Consider the following 16,989-nt stretch of genomic DNA (forward strand, 5'->3'; position numbering starts at 1 on the left):
CACAGCTGGAAGTCAACTTTAAAGGGCCATTAGGGGAAATGTGAAGTAGTTTATTCTGCCACTGAAAGAAAGTCCTGGTGCCTGGACTACCAGATAATGAAAATTACCTTCATAGATATCTCCACAATGACCACATTTTCGTAAATATAAATCTTTGAATATCTCAAATATGTCTTGTTCATTATTATACAAATGGAATTATCTGGAATTATCTCCTGTCTCCAGACATCTGAGACTGATAGTTACAATGATAGTTTCTCTCAGGATTCGGGATATGTGAATTCACTGGACCACCACGGGAGATGGTACTAGCCGACACCTGGGACCGGAATCTAAGTGGTACCTGGTCTTCACCAGAGCCTGGTGCAAAGTGGGATGGACTTGCTGCGGTAGGATACCACCAGTTTGTTCCACCGGTGCGACTAGACCACAGTGGCAGCCTATATTGAGGTGCCTAAGCAGGAGACAGTCTCGTGGTCAGGTCCAGGCACAGGGTCAGGTCAGGCGGCAGAGATGTAATGTCAAGTCCAATCCGAGGTCAGCAACGGGAGGTCCAGGCAGATGGGCATGGGAACACAGGCACAAGGAACACAGGAACACAGCAACACGGAGGAACACTGGGAACACGGAGGGACTCTGGTAACACAGGAACATGGAGGGACTCTGGTAACACAGGAACACGTCAACACAGGATTCAGGAGCAGGAATACACTGGAACGCAGGATAATTGCTAGAGAGCTTTCTCTAAGGCTGTGAGGCACAAAGATCCGGCAGGGGACACAGGAAGGGCCTGGAACTTAAGCAGTATGGCTGGCCGGCCAGGCCAATTATCGGTGCGATGGCCCTTTAAATTTCTTGAAGCTGCCGCACGTGCCCCCTAGGAGGCGCCGCACTGCCAGGGTCGTCACTGGATCCCGGGAAGGTGAGTGGAACGCCGGGGGCCAGGAGCAGCGGAGAGGGGCACAGGTTGATGGGTCGCAGGAGCACCCGTGACAGTTTCTATAAGACTTGCAACCTTTATTTCCCAGGGTTGGAAAATAAAGATCTCTTTGTCCATGAAAGGAATGTGGAGCTTTTTGGTTAAATGTAAACTACTAAAAAAATGATTAGTGAAATAATTTATAAATGAATTAGAATTAATTATTTATAATATGAAATTAATCAACAGAGAAAATGTTATGAATTTTGGTGAATATTTGCTCTGATTTTGCTGATAAATACAAGGAGTACAGTGAACATTCTTGGCCTTGGGCGTTGATGCATCTTCATCATTCACAGGCGGCAGAATGTTTTCTCTTAAGCGTAGGTTCCCGGAACAAGTGCTATTTTTTCTTTCTCCACCGCTTCATCATTTGGAAGTTTGGATGTGGGATCGACACACCTAAAGATCTTTTCCTCCAGGACACGGCATCCAACCACTTCATCTAGTTCTAAATTGCATCCCACGGAAGACATGCATCCTTTCATTGTGTAAGTTGTTTGGGTTTTATCTGTATAAAATATTATTAATCGTAAAAAAAAAATCATCAATAACCATTGGGAATCAGAACTACATGATACTTGTACATTTTCTTAGAAGTGTAAAGTAATTAACTAATTATGATACTTCAAATTGACTTCATTTGCCCATAAAGTTTAATAATAAACTTATGGCAACTCACAGTCACCACAAGGGGGAGCTAAGAAACTTACCACATACATCGGGCTCACACTTTGCCCGGTCGACTTTTTCATCATAATTTTACAAAGACTTCGGAAAAATAAATTCAATATTGTAATGGTACCATTCCGCTCTTACATATACTGTATTATTTAATGCTTTTTTTTTAGTAATTTTAAATACATTTTCAAACTTGCCATTTTGTTTTTTGGATTAACTTATTTTGGGCTTAATATTTAAATTAATGTAACAAAATTTGTCTATACAGGCGGTCCCATACTTTAAGGACACCTGACTTACAGATGACCCCTAGTTACAGACGGACCCCTCTGCCCCCTGTGACCTCTCTGGATGTTACTATAGTCCCAGGCTGCAATGATCAGCTGTAAGGTGTCTGTAATGAAGCTTTATTGATAATCCTTGGTCCAATTACAGCAAAACATTTTGAAACTCCAATTGTCACTGGGGCAAAAAATTTTTTACACTGGATCTACAATTATAAAATATACAGTTTCTACTTACATACAAACTCAACTTAAGAACTAAACCTATGGAACCTATCTTGTATTTAACCCGGGTAAAATTAAAATACAAGGTGAGCGATTCATATGGATACACCTAAATAAAATGAATGGTTGTTGGTATCCGCCTCCACTCGTGACACACTGATAGAAACACCGCAGTTGAATGTCCACCAAGGTCTCACAATCTGACCCCCTTAGACTTTTATCTTTGGGGTCATCTGAAGGAAATTGACTATGAGAATACGGGATGAGCAGGCATCCAAAGCAACAGATTCTGGAAGCCTGTGGCCGCATTTCTCCTGCGGTGTCGCTATCATTGTGTCAGGAGTGGGAGAAGAGAGTTGCATGGACAATCTAACACAATAGGGGTCATTTACTAAGGGTCCGATTCGCACATTTTCGTAGGGTTTCCCATATTTTTCTGATTTGCGCCATTTTTCCCTGAATTCCCCCGGGATTTTTGCACAGGTGACCGGATAGTGGCGCATCGGTGCCGGCTTTCATGTGACAGAAATCAGGAGGCGTGGCTGTCGGAAAACCCAACGGATTCGGAAAAAACACGGAATTTTAAAAAAAAAAAATTATGTCACAAAAATAGCACTCACATACACCGGAACGAAGTAGGTGAATTCCAGCGAACTCCGGCGGACTTCAGCGCAGCAGCGACACCTAGTAGACATCGGGCGCACGACCTTAGTGAAACCCGGCAGAACCCGAATCAGAACCCGGAGAACGCGCCGCTGGATAAGTAAATCTGCCCCAATGATCTAAATAACTCGAGATCTACTGCACAGATTCGTGTATTCGCTTGGACAATTATTTAGGCAAAAATTGTAAAAACAATTACAGGACATTGAAAGATTTACCTGGTTTCTCAATAGTCCCCACAAATGTTACACACTTGTCATCTATGCCTTGGCATGCAGTTATATTGTCCGGCACACATTCCTCTGTAGAGTCAAATTTGAAGCAGGACGGACATTTGGGACCTTGGGGGAGCCCCTCTTTTGGCACTAAAGAATAGTAGAAATAATAATAATAATAATAATAATCATCATCATCATCATGTGGAAAAGGATGTTGAAATAAATAAATGTCCACCCCATTTGCTTCATTATCTGGCGCATGTATATTGCCCCTTCTGGCTTCTTCTATGATTGTGTAACAGAGTTGATTAAGTCTGGTAATTCTCGGACACAGGTATTGATGACCCATCCTTAGGACAGGTCTTCAATGTCCAACATTGGGAATCCAACCTCCAGGATTCTGCAGCAATTTACAGATCATGGGGGAAGAAACCAATAATATAAGACATAAGAGAACAATAACATTGTTATTGAATGAGGGCCCTTGCCACAAGAGCTAACAGTCTATGAAGGAGTGAAAAGAGGTGGCAATGCTTGTAGAATGGTCTAACTAAAATACAGTATAAATAAAGCATGATGAGTAAAATATGACCATCAAGGTCACCAGGTGCTATCGATATTTGTAAAACCCAGGGTGAATCAGACTGCAGAGAATCCTGCTCAATGGCAACAGAGGGGAGGAATTACTTAGATATGAAGATATATCAGTGGAGGGCGGAGAAAAGAAAGCGAAAGTTACATGTAGTTAGGGAATGCGGTAGATCAATCTGAAGAGGTGGATTTTTGGGTCATGTTTGAAACCTTGGCAGATGGTTTTTAGTCTGATCATTCGGGGTAGTTTATTCCAGAGAATTGGTGCAGCTCAAGAGAAATTCTGCAGAAGTGAGTGAGAGGTTCAAATTAATGATAAAATAATCTTAGATTTCTTAAAATATCACCGGTTGGGCGATCCCTGAGATGAGAGGGGAGGGAGGTGCAGCACTGTGCGAAACGTTGTGCTTGAGGGGTTCAGCTTGAATTGCATATGGAAGGAGATGGACAACCAGCGAGGCGACTGACACAGAGTGGGAGCATCTGAGTAGTGTTGGGACTGGTAGACAAGTCGGCCTCCTGTGTGATGGAAGAACAACTAGTAGGAAGTTACATTAGATGAGAAAGAATCGGAGGGACAATCAGGGTTTAAGATGTTTCCATCGTCTAGTGATAGTGGATTCTGGAGACATTTTTGGGGCGCTGGTGGCAGGAGCTTCCGAGTGATTGTATGTAAGGAAAAAACAAGAGGTTGATTGATAAAGGAGTCTTCTTCCTGAGTTTAGATTGTAGTCGGGATACTTTAGTAAGTGGAGGACTGTTTGGTAGGAAATTACATTAGTCAAGATGAGAGTGAATCAGCACAACGATTAGGGTTTTCGTGGTCTCCATGGTCAGGGAAGGGTTTCTGGATTGTAAGGTGCAAATGAGATGTAGGAATCCAATACAAACCCAAGACATCGGCCTCGGAGGTCTGGTGATTTATCTGATGGAAATGGAGATGTCAGGGTTTGGTCGATCAGTAGACGGTAGAAAGATAAGAATAGAGATATTGGGACAAATCTATCAAACGTGAAGCAGTGAGGCTCTAAGAGCAGCTTGCCTCACCGATGTGCAGGGTGTGGCAGATGGTTGTCCATTATCTGGCGCCCCCTGCACTGCTCGGGAAGGGTCACCATCTTGTTTTAGGTAAACCTTTAACTTAGAGCGTGGAACACAATTCTGTCGAGTCTCAGTAATAATCATAGTATAATAGTATCATAGTTAATACGGTTGAAAAAAGACATATGTCCATCAAGTTCAACCAAGGGTGAAATTGTGTCGCAAACTCGGACGAAGCAGTAACAGCCCCTTTGGGGGACATTCTTTCTCTCTTGTTGGGTACAGATCAGCCGCGACACAAAACTGGCGCAGACACTTTATAAACACATGTACAGGATCCAAAGACGTTCTATCCGATGCAGAGTCACCTGAAAACTGGCGCAGCCACAATCATAGATGGGGCCCATTGACTGTAACATGACGCTTCTGACGTTTCTCTGCACTTACTTTGATAGAATTGGTCGTTACACTGATTCTTGTCACAGCACTGGATGTTACTCCTTATAGAGACGTCCTTGTTAACTCTGGAATATGCCATCTCATTACATGGCATGTTACCGGAGCAACCCTTCCATACTGAGTGATGGGTCCCATCTGCAAAAAAATATATTATTATTATTATTATTATTATTGATATGTTTTGTTTATAGCAATAAAAATATATGAACCCTTAATTTACGTTCATATAGAGGAAATTGTAATTTATTTTATTTGCTGGGAAATCGGAATCAAATTCTAAATCAAAATCTGGATGTCAGGTTTGTGATGGAGGTTGACTCTGTATTTTTTAGCAGAATCTGTATTAAAAATTGGGAAAAGTCCTCCCACCCACCCATACTGTATACAGCGACACTTATCTTAAGCAGAGACCCCAACTCTCTTCCCTTCAATTTTTTCCAACCCTCTATTATCATATTCTGAATCATGTTATTCTGTTTTTACACACGTCTCTGCTATTCCCTCCCTCTATGTGCTGCGTCTCATGTGTCCATAAAGCTCTTTTGAGGACTTAAAAAAAAAAAATAGAAAAAGGGGGAAAGTTAAACTCACGAAACGATGAACCATTTTCTTTCAAATCAACAAGAGCTACGGTAGATATTGGGCGCATGGATCAGACTGCTGGTTTGCCTTTTTCTTTCATTTTTGAGACTTTTCATGGATCTTTTGCTCATTTGCGACTTTTTTTTTGCGCCTAAAACTGTCTCCTTTCAAAGTTCTCCATTGTCTAGATTCCTACAGCGTTTCTTGAGTTATTACCTGAATCCAGATGTGAAAATTGTGAATTTTTTAAGAAGTCGCACAAAAAGTTGCACATACTGGGGGATATTTATCATACGCTGGCGCTCGTGCCCCGCCGCTGCACATTCGCAGCCCGATACATCAAGAGGCTTCTGACTCTTGATGTATCGGGGCTCATTGCAGGGCTGCAAATCTAGGGCTGCCCCCAACCAGGTGTAGAAATTAGCTCAGAACTGGTTATTGGAGACTATGGGGGACATTTATCAGGACGTCTGCGCACCGCCAGTGGCGCAGAGGCCCTGAAATAATCGCAAATGCTTGCTTATTGCTAGCTTTTGCGATTATTTTCCCCAATCCGCCACCTTCACGCCAGTGGGGTGCGAAGGGGCGTGAAGGGGGGGGGGGTTGCGGCCGGACGGGAGTGGGGTGGCGCGGGGCGTTACTGTCCCCGCGTCTGCGCACTCGCTGCTGCCGGCGACTTTTCATACGTGAAAAGCCGCCGGCTGCGCCTTACGTAGGATAAACGCTGCGCTGCTGGCAGCCCGATACATGAAGAGGCGGAAGATAAATCTGACCAGAAGTAAAACTAATCTTGGTCCTTCTTCCGTGTCGACCCTTTTGAAACAGTAAAAATCTACCTGCTTAGTATAGTATCTATAGGGGGACAGGTATCATTATTTCTTCTAGTCAAATTGTCTCATTCTTTGTCGTTTTTGTCTACTTTTTGCGACTTTTCGCCTGTCGTTTTTTCTAGTGCACCTTGGTCTGCACCTTGTGCCTCATGTATCTTTGTTTTCCAGATGTTCTGTGCAACTTTTCACTTATGTATCACTTTTTTTGCTTATTTTTGTGACTTTTTAGGCGCAAATCTGCACCTGATCCAGGGCAGGTGCAAAGGAAGGAATTTTTTTCATGGATCCTATTTTAACATGTAAATTGGAATAATTTCACATACCTTAAATGTTTAACATTTTTGTAATTTTTGAAAATTCAGAAATATTTTAATTTTCTTGGTTACTTCTAAGGGACGGTCACACGTTATGTTTCAATTGCATTTTAATAGCGTATTGAAACACTACAACGGCTGACGAGGTGATTTGCCTAATTACATTACTGTGAACATTTGCATTTACAAAACGCAATATAAACGTGATGTTAACTTATGTGTTTACATTGTGTTTAATAGGCGTTTTGTAAATGCAAATGTTAACAGTAATGTAGTTAGGCAAATCACCTCGTCAGCTGTTGTAATAGGTTTCAAAACGCAATCAAGACACAACGTGTGACTGTAGCCTCATATGTCGTCATCTTAAAAATGCAGGACACCGCCTCAAATCCTAAATTAACAGTAGTGTCCACTCCTGCATATAACCCCCTCACGTGGCTTGTGTCCACTGAACTGAACATGTATCAACATGTAAAAAGACAGGATCATACGTAAGACGCAAAAAAGAGCCGCCAAATGTGTCAAAAATTCACCAAAGAAATGCCCCCCCCCCCCCCCCCGTAGCTACTGAAAGATTCAGAAGGTTTAAAGGATGAAGCATCTTTGAGGGGTACAGTTGTCCATTAGATACGATGTAAGTATTAGTCAGGGGGCAACAGCAGCCACCCACCCCCAATACCGGAGAACCGATTTCTTCAGATCTCCTTAAATACCCAACAGTTGTCTGATCTCCACCAAAATATATCATTACAATATATCAGGCTTAACTTGCTTTAACTTGTAACATTGATCAGTGCAACATTTGTGGAAATATACAATATGTTTAGGAAAAGGCAGAACTTTAAAAAGCAAAACATGTAAATCCCCATCTGTACAGAGTCTGATACTCACTTACTATACACTCCTCAGAAATGGTCATACAGCTTTGTCCCTTTGCACATTTTACTACGGTTTGCTGACATGTTTCATGGTTCCTCCCTTTACATTTGTAGCAATCGAGATCACATTCTGAGAACACAAATAGTATTACACATACCGATTACATCACATTATTCATGTACATCAATATAGAAAAATTTAAATACAAGTAAAACTTAAAAACAAAACAAAAAAAAATATAAAACTGATGGTTTGGAAAAAACTTTAAAGTAGATAAAGGTCTAAGCCAGGAGTATTGTTGGTGCCCATAGCGGGACCTGAAGCTTCAGAGATTTGGTTGGTCGTGTAACATTTCTAAATACATGATCTTTTTTTAAGTAAAATATACATCTCTGCTGTAAATAGGTAAAAAAAATATATAAAACACTGATATTCTGCTGTATTATGGAGATTCGGAAAAACTATAGAAATATATAGAAAAAATTAAATTCAAGTAAAACTTAAAAACAAAAAGAAAGTTAAAACTGATGGCTGGGAAAAAAACTTTTAAGTAAATAAAGGTCTAAGCCAGGAGTATTGTTGGTGCCCATTACGGGACCTGAAGCTTCAGAGATTTAGTTGGTTGTGTAACAGTTCTAAATACATGATCTTTTTTAATTAAAATATACTTCTCTGCTGTAAATAGGTAAAAAAATATATAAAACACTGATACTCTGCTGCATTATGGAGATTCGGAAAAAACTATAGAAATATATAGAAAAAATTAAATACAAGTAAATCTTAAAAACAAAAAGAAAGTTAAAACTGATGGCTGGGAAAAAACTTTAAAGTAGATAAAGGTCTAAGCCAGGAGTATTGTTGGTGCCCATTGCGGGACCTGAAGCTTCAGAGATTTAGTTGGTTGTGTAACATTTCTAAATACATGATCTTTTTTAATTAAAATATACTTCTCTGCTGTAAATAGGTACAAAATATATAAAAAAGCACGGATACCCTGGTGTATTATGGAGAATCCGAAAATCTGACAGTTTTTATACTACTCAAAGGTTGATATTTTCCCTATGATTCTATAAACAATTCTTCTAAGCCTAAAACTCACAAACAGAAGAAGCTTTTTATTATCAAACACTTACTGGCTCACAGTAACCCCCCACCCCCCTGACAGCCACCCACACACCCAGGGTGTTTACCACTGCCCCTCCGAAGAAGAATTGGACTTCGCAAACCCAAGAAGTTGTGACTATATCTATTAACCATCTAAATGGTAAACTAGAGAGAGAATGAAACAAGAAGCAGACCGTGCTGTTCTCTGTGTAGTGGTCAGACCAGGTTACTGCAGATGAGCTCCTATTAATTGGAACAAAGCTTAGAAGCAGTGACCCGGTTCATCTACTACATTGGAATCTCGGCTGTTCCATTTATGAGAGTATTTGTGGGGGTTGCTGGGTATTTGACTACAATTCTGTTATTGAGTAACTTCTTTGTATATTTTATCAATACTTTTCACCTATGAAGCCCCTTGAAGATTATTTCCATTTGCTTATAAAACACAAGTCGTAGATAAAACTCTTAGAAGATACTCACCGATAGAATGGAAGAAGGAGAGAAGGAAGACGCTTATGATAACAGGCTTCATCTCTGCTATGGCCGGATGTCCAGGATGATCTTCTTCTTCTGGAGGAAACTTATACTGCAGCCTTGGTACTTATACAGCGTCAGGGAAGGGGCTGATGTAATGTTGGGAGTCAGTACAGTAATTGTTCACCCAAGGGACTGGAGCTCCTGGCAATTTTCAGATATTTACCTTCTTCTTCTTCTGCTTTGGGTCAATCAAACAATAGACTTTTCCAGACTTCCAAAAATAAATGATTTTTCCCCTGAGCGTATTTGTGTAGCCTCTGGGGTAAAGTCGTTCTTACCATGTTGCATAGAGGGAGTAGTTGCTTACCTTAAAATTATAAATTCTGTTATGGTGGCTCGTTACTTGGCGGACGGCTTAGCCTCACAGATTTCTTATACCTTTCTCATATCCCACAAGAGAGTAGATGAGTATATGGGGTCCTCTCAAACATACAGGGGTCCTAATGATTATACATGTGAAGAGGTCACTTGAGTGTGTGTAGATGAAGGAGGTAGACAGCAATCCCAGGACTCCAGTCCAATAGTCCACACCTCTCCGGTGAGTGACCACGACTCCAGTCCAATGGTCCAATCCTCTCTGGTGAGTGACCAGGACTCCAGTCCAATGGTCCAATCCTCTCTGGTGAGTGACCAGGACTCCAGTCCAATGGTCCAAACCTCTCTGGTCAGTGACCAGGACTCCAGTCCAATGGTCCAAACCTCTCTGGTCAGTGACCAGGACTCCAGCCCAATAGTCCAAACCTCTCTGGTCAGTGACCAGGACTCCAGCCCAATAGTCCAAACCTCTCTGGTGAGTGACCAGGACTCCAGTCCAATAGTCCAAACCTCTCTGGTGAGTGACCAAGACTCCAGTCCAATAGTCCAAACCTCTCTGGTGAGTGACCAGGACTCCAGTCCAATAGTGCTGGGAATCCCTGTTCTGGAATCAATAAAAAATTCAATTCAAAGAAGCTTTATTGGAAGGATCAAATACAAGTTAGCATTGCCAAAGCATTTACTAAATATGGGATTGTGGGGAATAAGGTAGGGTTACAGGTGACGGGGACAGGATGAGAGGGAAAATGAGGTTTGGGTGGTTCTAATAGTCCATTGTATCACATATGTCTCAGTCCGTGGTATATCACATCTCTCAGTCTTTGGTAGACAGTGACATATTGTGCGGCCATTGTGGTCTCCTCTTCACCAAGCAGGATGGATCTTCTCTCTCTCCCTTCCCCCATGGAGCTGAAGCCTGAGAGGAGATCTGAGAGGCTCCTGAAATGAGTGTCCCTCCCTGCTGAGTATCAGGAGCAGTTGAAGAAGGAAGTGGACCTCATCCTCAGTGGCCTCCTGGTCCTGGCACTATTGGCACAGTCTTCTCTCCCTCGGCATATATGTCTGTTTGTGCCACCCGACTCCATGATCAGGTTGTGGGGTTTCAGCATGAAACTGCTCAGGATCTGACGGTATCTGGGGGTCCGGTAGCTTCTCCAGGTACAGGCCAGTCTGTAGTCTCTATAGACTCTAATAGACAGTTAGCTTCTGTGGTTGACCCTATGGTCGTCCTCCAGTCACTGACATGTTCCTCCTGGGCTTTGTTTATCAGCTCCATGATTTTGGCTTTGGCCAGCTGTGGTTGGTCCATATTTATGTCTACCTGGGTTTGGGTTCCCAAGTTGGCAGGGACCCCCTGCTGCTGCCAGGCTTTATGGTGGAAGGAATCTGGACTGCTGTTCTGTAGGTGCCAGGAATGATAGCGCCCTCTTCTAGACTGGAGTATGTAGAGGGAATCTGCCCAGTTCTCCTCTACAGCCACCGTTTGAGGTGGTCCGATGGACTTGGAGAAGGTATTTGCAGAAATCCAGATGAAATATTTTGTTTGGACTAAAGTCCCGCCTTGACCAGTATGGGTATGTGTTTGGGCCCCAGACCTCGCTGCCATACAGAAGGATGGTCTACACTCTCTACACTCAATCAGCAAAGCAGAAACAGCAGGACTCCAAGCAAAGTGATAAGATCAAATCCTTTTATCCATCCAGTAGCAAAGCGGCATTTCTTATAGCAATGCTTGAAACATCACTATACTACTGTGGGAATACAAAGATTTGATTTCCATCACTTTACTTGGAGCCCTGCTGCTTCTTCTACTTAGCTGATTCACTGGAGGGATCGGCCTTTCCGGCTACAGTGTTACTATCTAGTGCTGGTTAGGAATGCACACTACTTGCTCATATCCATAAGGCACATCAGGAGATTTGTTAAACCCCATTATTAATTGTTGCATCCTTGGCCATCAGCTGCATATCCCTTTTTGTTAAAGGGATAATCTCATCTAGGCATTCACATTTAATTTAGTCCATTTCCCATATATTTACATTTCATTAATTGAATGTTGTTAAAATAAATGTACCTGCCTAAAGATGATTTCTCATAAATGTAGTCATGTTGTTACCTGGATAAAAGATTGTTGTCCTTGGATACGACCACTGCTGCTGAAGTGATTGCGCAAGGAAACTATTTGTTTTTGCATATGTAATATCCCGGAAGTGATAATGATTTCTGAATCCAGGCGGTCAGTAAGGCTCAATAACACATGTGTGGCCACCGCTGTCAGATTGTGGGGGTGGTCGTATCAAAGGACAACTATCTTGTTTTAAAGGGAGAAAATAACTTGATTTATAGAAAATTATCTTCATACAGTGACATTTTAATAACATATTTATAAAGAAATGTATCTATATGGTAGGCAGTGCCCACAGAATAACGTTCCCCAATGAAGATGCCCGGCGCTGTGAATAAGCCCCTGTGCGGCCGTATCGCAGAGAGTTGGCAACGATTGCGCAATATATGTGTCGCTGCCGGCTATTCTTACAGGTCCCTGCTGACAGGGGCGCGGAGGGGATGTGTTGGCCGGCCCCTCATGAATTTAGCCCACTGCCAGGGGACAGGATACGAAGATCCGACCTCTTATTTGGTAAGAGGTCGGATCGATTAAAACTAACTTGCCAACCTCAATTAAAATAAAAATGTCATTGCTAGAATGGGGCTGCGAGAGGATTATGGATTAAGTGATCTCTTATCAACTGATCACTAAACGGGTCACTTTTCTTTGGAAATTCTTAAATTGTTGTGTTCCACAGCCCCATAGAAATGAATTGAGCCATACTGACCAATCAGATTTGTCCTCTATTCATCATCAGATTGGCTAACTTTTGGCTCTCTACCCTCCACCACTAAAAAGTATTGAACAATCTAAACTAGGCGCATAACGCAAAAATTGGCCTAAAACAGAATGCAGGATAAATTTTAACTAATGAAGACTTTGCAAATTTCTAGAGTAAATATGGTCTAAAAAATAATATTTTCATATAAACTGCTCAAAAAATAGGGAACATTAAAATTCCACATCTTAGATCCCAATTAATGAAATACTTCAGATGCAATTCTTTATTCATCGCATTGTGAAATTTAAATGAATAAATGAGATCAATAAAAATAATAATAAATAATCCAATGGAGATCTGGATTTGGAATGATCCTCAACAACAAAATGGAAAATCAAACTTTAGGCTGATTCAACTTCAGTGGAAATGATTCAAGAAAAGGAATGAGGCTCAGTAGTGTGTGTGGCCTCTACTTCCCTCTATGACATCCCTACAACGCCTCGGCATGCTCCTCATGAGGCTCAGTAGTGTGTGTGGCCTCCACGTGCCTGTATGACCTCCCTACAACACCTCGGCATGCTCCTCATGAGGCACAGTAGTGTGTGTGGCCTCCACGTGCCTGTATGACCTCCCTACAACACCGGGTCATGCTCCTCATGAGGCTCAGTATTGTGTGTAGCCTTCATGTGCCTGTATGACCTCCCGACAAATCCTTGCCATGCTCCTGATGAGGCTCAGTATTGTGCGTGGCCTCCACATGCCGGTATGACCTCCATACAACTCCTCGGCATGCTCCTCATGAGGCTCAGTATTGTGTGTGCCCTCCACGTGCCTGTATGACCTCCATACAACTCCTCGGCATGCTCCTCATAAGGCTCAGTATTGTGTGTGGCCTCCACGTGCCTGTATGACCTCCCTACAACTCCTTTAGCAGTCATTTAGCGGGGTTCTGGTACTGCCCCGTCTGTTCCTCCTTGCACAAAGGTGGTGGCAGTGGTCCCGCTGATGGATGGTTGCTTTCCTACTCCTCCTGGTGTATTGGCCTTTTTGGTGGTATCTGCCCCCTGCTCTGGACGCTATCTAGAATGATATAGATAACCTTCTTACCACAGCTCACATTGACCTACCATCCTGGATGAGCCGCACTACCTGAGCATCTTCTGTGGGTCATCTGCTAGACATGTTGTCATGTGTCATGCTACCTTGAGGGGAGAGAGGAATGACAAAATGCAAAAGTAACCAAACTACAGAACTTCTCCTTTTTATTGTCCTAATAATTACCTCTCATTATTACCTGTTGTCTGTTCCCTATGCACAATAGCAGAAGAACTGGATACAATCAAGTGCTGACGAGTTCCGAAGTCTAGGACTACAACTAGGCATTACATTGTTGCTATCTGGTGTTCACTTTATTTTTTGAGCAGTTTATATGTTATTTTGCTTTATATTTATAAATGTAGACATAATTTTGTTATATACATAAAATAAAGTTATATTAATTTTGGTTTCTAATGATGATGTGTTACTGCTACTTATTATATTAATACAGAACACCCTTCATTGTGCAGCTCCGGAGCCTCTCAGCTATTGACTTATAACAAATATTTTCCTCCCTACTTTCTGCACTTCTGGCAGAGCCTTTCCTACCCTTGAGCATGTTCCCCATGGTGTACGCCAGACAGTACACAAACACATCGCAGGTGACGCATTTCTAGGAGATTGTTAGTTCCAGAAGATTCCTCCAGGCAGTTCTAGGTATTTTATTGTTATAAATCCTGGCACCTCTTAAATTGTACATAACTATTTGGATGGACATATTGTTCCAAGCTCAAAAAATCTACTTGTTTCCTTGAGCCCCTCTTGTCACCAATGTATAACAGCCCCCTACCATGTGGTCTGCCTTTATAGACATGTTTCCTTCCAGACATTCAGACACCAGCTGTAAGTGTAAGAATCGCTGCAACTTATCTATATACCTGGAGATTACGGTAACTGGGGTCACATCCTGAGGAGCAAAGTGTAGAAAAGTCCCAATGGCTATGCTGATTTCTCCGGGGATTCCATAGAGTTGTTTAGAGATACAGTTTCACAGTTGAAAGGGGCTCCTGCTCCCTGCTCACTTTGGAGGGAGGAGAGGGAGATCATGTCACAGTGCTCTCTGAGGATGCAGAAGTCTCCTACGTATATCAGTGAGGTACAAGATCTCTCCAACTCAAAGTCTATCCTTCCATCTCAGTCAGTGATTCTTCAGAATAATTTTCCATCTCTCTCTTAACCTCACAAACTCCTCTGCAGCCAACTCCTCCACCTTCTGCCCCCCACCAGAACTTTCTGCACATCAGAGAAGCTATTAACCTTTAGTGCTCACAAAGAAAAACAAGACAGTTCATATATCTGTTTCACTGCTGGTTTCTACAACTTATTACATTCCCCATGCTACTCTATGTGCATTATATAGTACATTATGTGTTAACCCCATAAATAATGTAATAAAATGCAATAGCAGCACTTAAGTGATGCAAAGACATCATTGATGAGTGTTGTCTGGTTGTAATGACAGAAGGGAACTGGAAGGGGGTTCTTTGGCTGTCATGGCAAGATCTGTCTTGCAAATCCAGTCTTTCCATATTCATACATGTGGCATTTGGTTTTCAACAAATTTGGGACTCTTATAAATAAAATTCACAAAATATCTCCAAAAGGCACAATCAGCTTTAAGCTCCTTTCTATGCCTGGTCAGGTTGCAACGTTCACATCTGGATTCACTCCGAAAAAACTGCAGAAAACTAGACAATAGCAAACCCTGGAGGGAGATGGTTTTAGGCACAAAAAAGTCGCAACTAAGCCCAAGCATCATGTAAAGTCTCAAAAATGAAAGAAAAAGGTAAGCAAAAAGTTTGATACATGCGCCTGATGAGACTTGAAAAAACCCTACAAGGTGCTGGTTTAGTAGAATCCCTGCAAGTGCCTGCATTTTTGAAACTGCCCCGTTTCAGGAGACAAGACATGGGTAACGCAACTCCTAAAGTTTCGTATTGTATTAATGTATTGTCCAGAAATAAATCCACAGCTAAACAATGAAAAGATAATGGGCACATGTAAGATTCTCCTAAAAATATAAATATATAAATAAACATACCATATATACTCGAGTATAAGCCAACCCAAGTGTAAGCCGAGGCCTCTAATTTTTAACACAAAAAAATGGAAAAACCTATTGACTTGTGTATAAGCTGAGGGTGGTAAATGCATTGGTCACAGCCTCCCCAGTATATAGTCAGCCCCCTGTAGTATATAGCCTGGCAGCCCCTGTAGTATATTGACAACCTCCTGTAGTATACAGGCAGCCTGCCAGCCTCCTGTAGTGTACAGCCTGCCAGCCCCCTCTAGTGTATAGCCTGCCAACCCCTGCAATATATAGCCTGCCATCCCCTGTAGTATATAGCCTGGCAGCCCCTGTAGTATATAGCCAGCCCCCTGTAGTATATTGCCAACCTACTGTAGTATACAACCAGCCAGCCCCCTGTATTGTACAGCCTGCCAGCCCCCTGTAGTGTATAGCCTGCTAGCCCCTGCAATATATAGCATGCCATCCCCTGTAGTATATAGACTGCCACTCCCCTGTAGTATACAGCCTGCCAGCCCCCTAGTATATAGCCTGCAAGGATTGTGACGTCAGCCACTCATCATAGTGTGTGCCGATGCCGGTGCACACATTAGAAAGTCAGCGAGCGGCTGGCATCACGATTCCTGTGACGGACCGTGTGGGGACACGGAGCCGATGCCGGAGCCTCACTGTATAGAAGAGGACCTGCTGGAAAGGCGTCGGAGGGTGAGTACACTGTTTGGTTTTTTTCCTTGATTCGAGTATAAGCTAAGGTGAGGTTTTTCAGCACATTTTTTGTGCTGAAAAACTTGGCAGATACTCGTGTATATACAGTGCTTTTTCCCAGTGGCATAACTTCGGCACAACCTGTAGGGCGCTGAAGTAATCTTCACTTTGCACCACAATTTCCTGACTGAAACCCCTTATGGAGTCAGCCTTATATTCTTTCTAAATTAAATTATATGGGGGTTCGGTTTTTTTCCACGTCAGAGCCTCTGCAGTTCTGAAAGTCACCACATTCGGCCTCCAATGCCTGTCCTGCTTTTTTTTTACTCTTGAAACCTATGGGATTTCCATAAAAATATTAAGGGTGTTATGTAGAGTTTCTTAAATCTTTGCATTCTATGGTGAATATCATTATGATATATGGTGAGTCTATTCTACCCTTTCACCACTCACGTAGGGGCTGGGGGCCCACAAAGCTCAAAATTCCATTTGGAGATTTACCTGTTCACATGTGGGCCAGTCTGGGCTGGTTTATCGTTATGACTATGAGGAGGATGTAGAACTGGAAGCATTAGATGACATACGATGAAATAAACGAGACTGGAATATTTCATTTATTTTGTTATT

General features: G+C 42.3%; 1 protein-coding gene across 1 annotated transcript; it reads right to left on the reverse strand.

The window, feature by feature from the left end:
- Window positions 1-1,130: 1,130 nt before the first annotated feature.
- LOC140065304 (phospholipase A2 inhibitor 1-like) lies at window positions 1,131-9,470 on the reverse strand. Its single transcript, XM_072112900.1, has 5 exons — window positions 9,331-9,470; window positions 7,759-7,875; window positions 5,130-5,276; window positions 3,051-3,197; window positions 1,131-1,490 (listed from the first exon to the last, which is right to left on the reverse strand). Exons 1-5 carry the CDS (start codon window positions 9,380-9,382, stop codon window positions 1,297-1,299), a joined length of 657 nt encoding a protein of 218 aa, XP_071969001.1. The 5' UTR covers window positions 9,383-9,470; the 3' UTR covers window positions 1,131-1,296.
- Window positions 9,471-16,989: the final 7,519 nt, after the last annotated feature.

This window comes from Engystomops pustulosus, chromosome 6 (genome assembly GCF_040894005.1).
Source record: "Engystomops pustulosus chromosome 6, aEngPut4.maternal, whole genome shotgun sequence".
Taxonomy (NCBI): Eukaryota; Metazoa; Chordata; class Amphibia; order Anura; family Leptodactylidae; genus Engystomops; species Engystomops pustulosus.

Coding starts and splice junctions, on each gene's coding strand:
- LOC140065304 (XM_072112900.1), bottom strand. CDS start 9,382: ATGAAGCCTGTTATCATAAGCGTCTTCCTTCTCTCCTTCTTCCATTCT. Junction 7,876..9,330: donor CTCCTTCTTCCATTCTATCG/GTGAGTATCTTC, acceptor TTGTGTTCTCAG/AATGTGATCTCGATTGCTAC. Junction 1,491..3,050: donor GGGGACTATTGAGAAACCAG/GTAAATCTTTCA, acceptor TATTTTATACAG/ATAAAACCCAAACAACTTAC.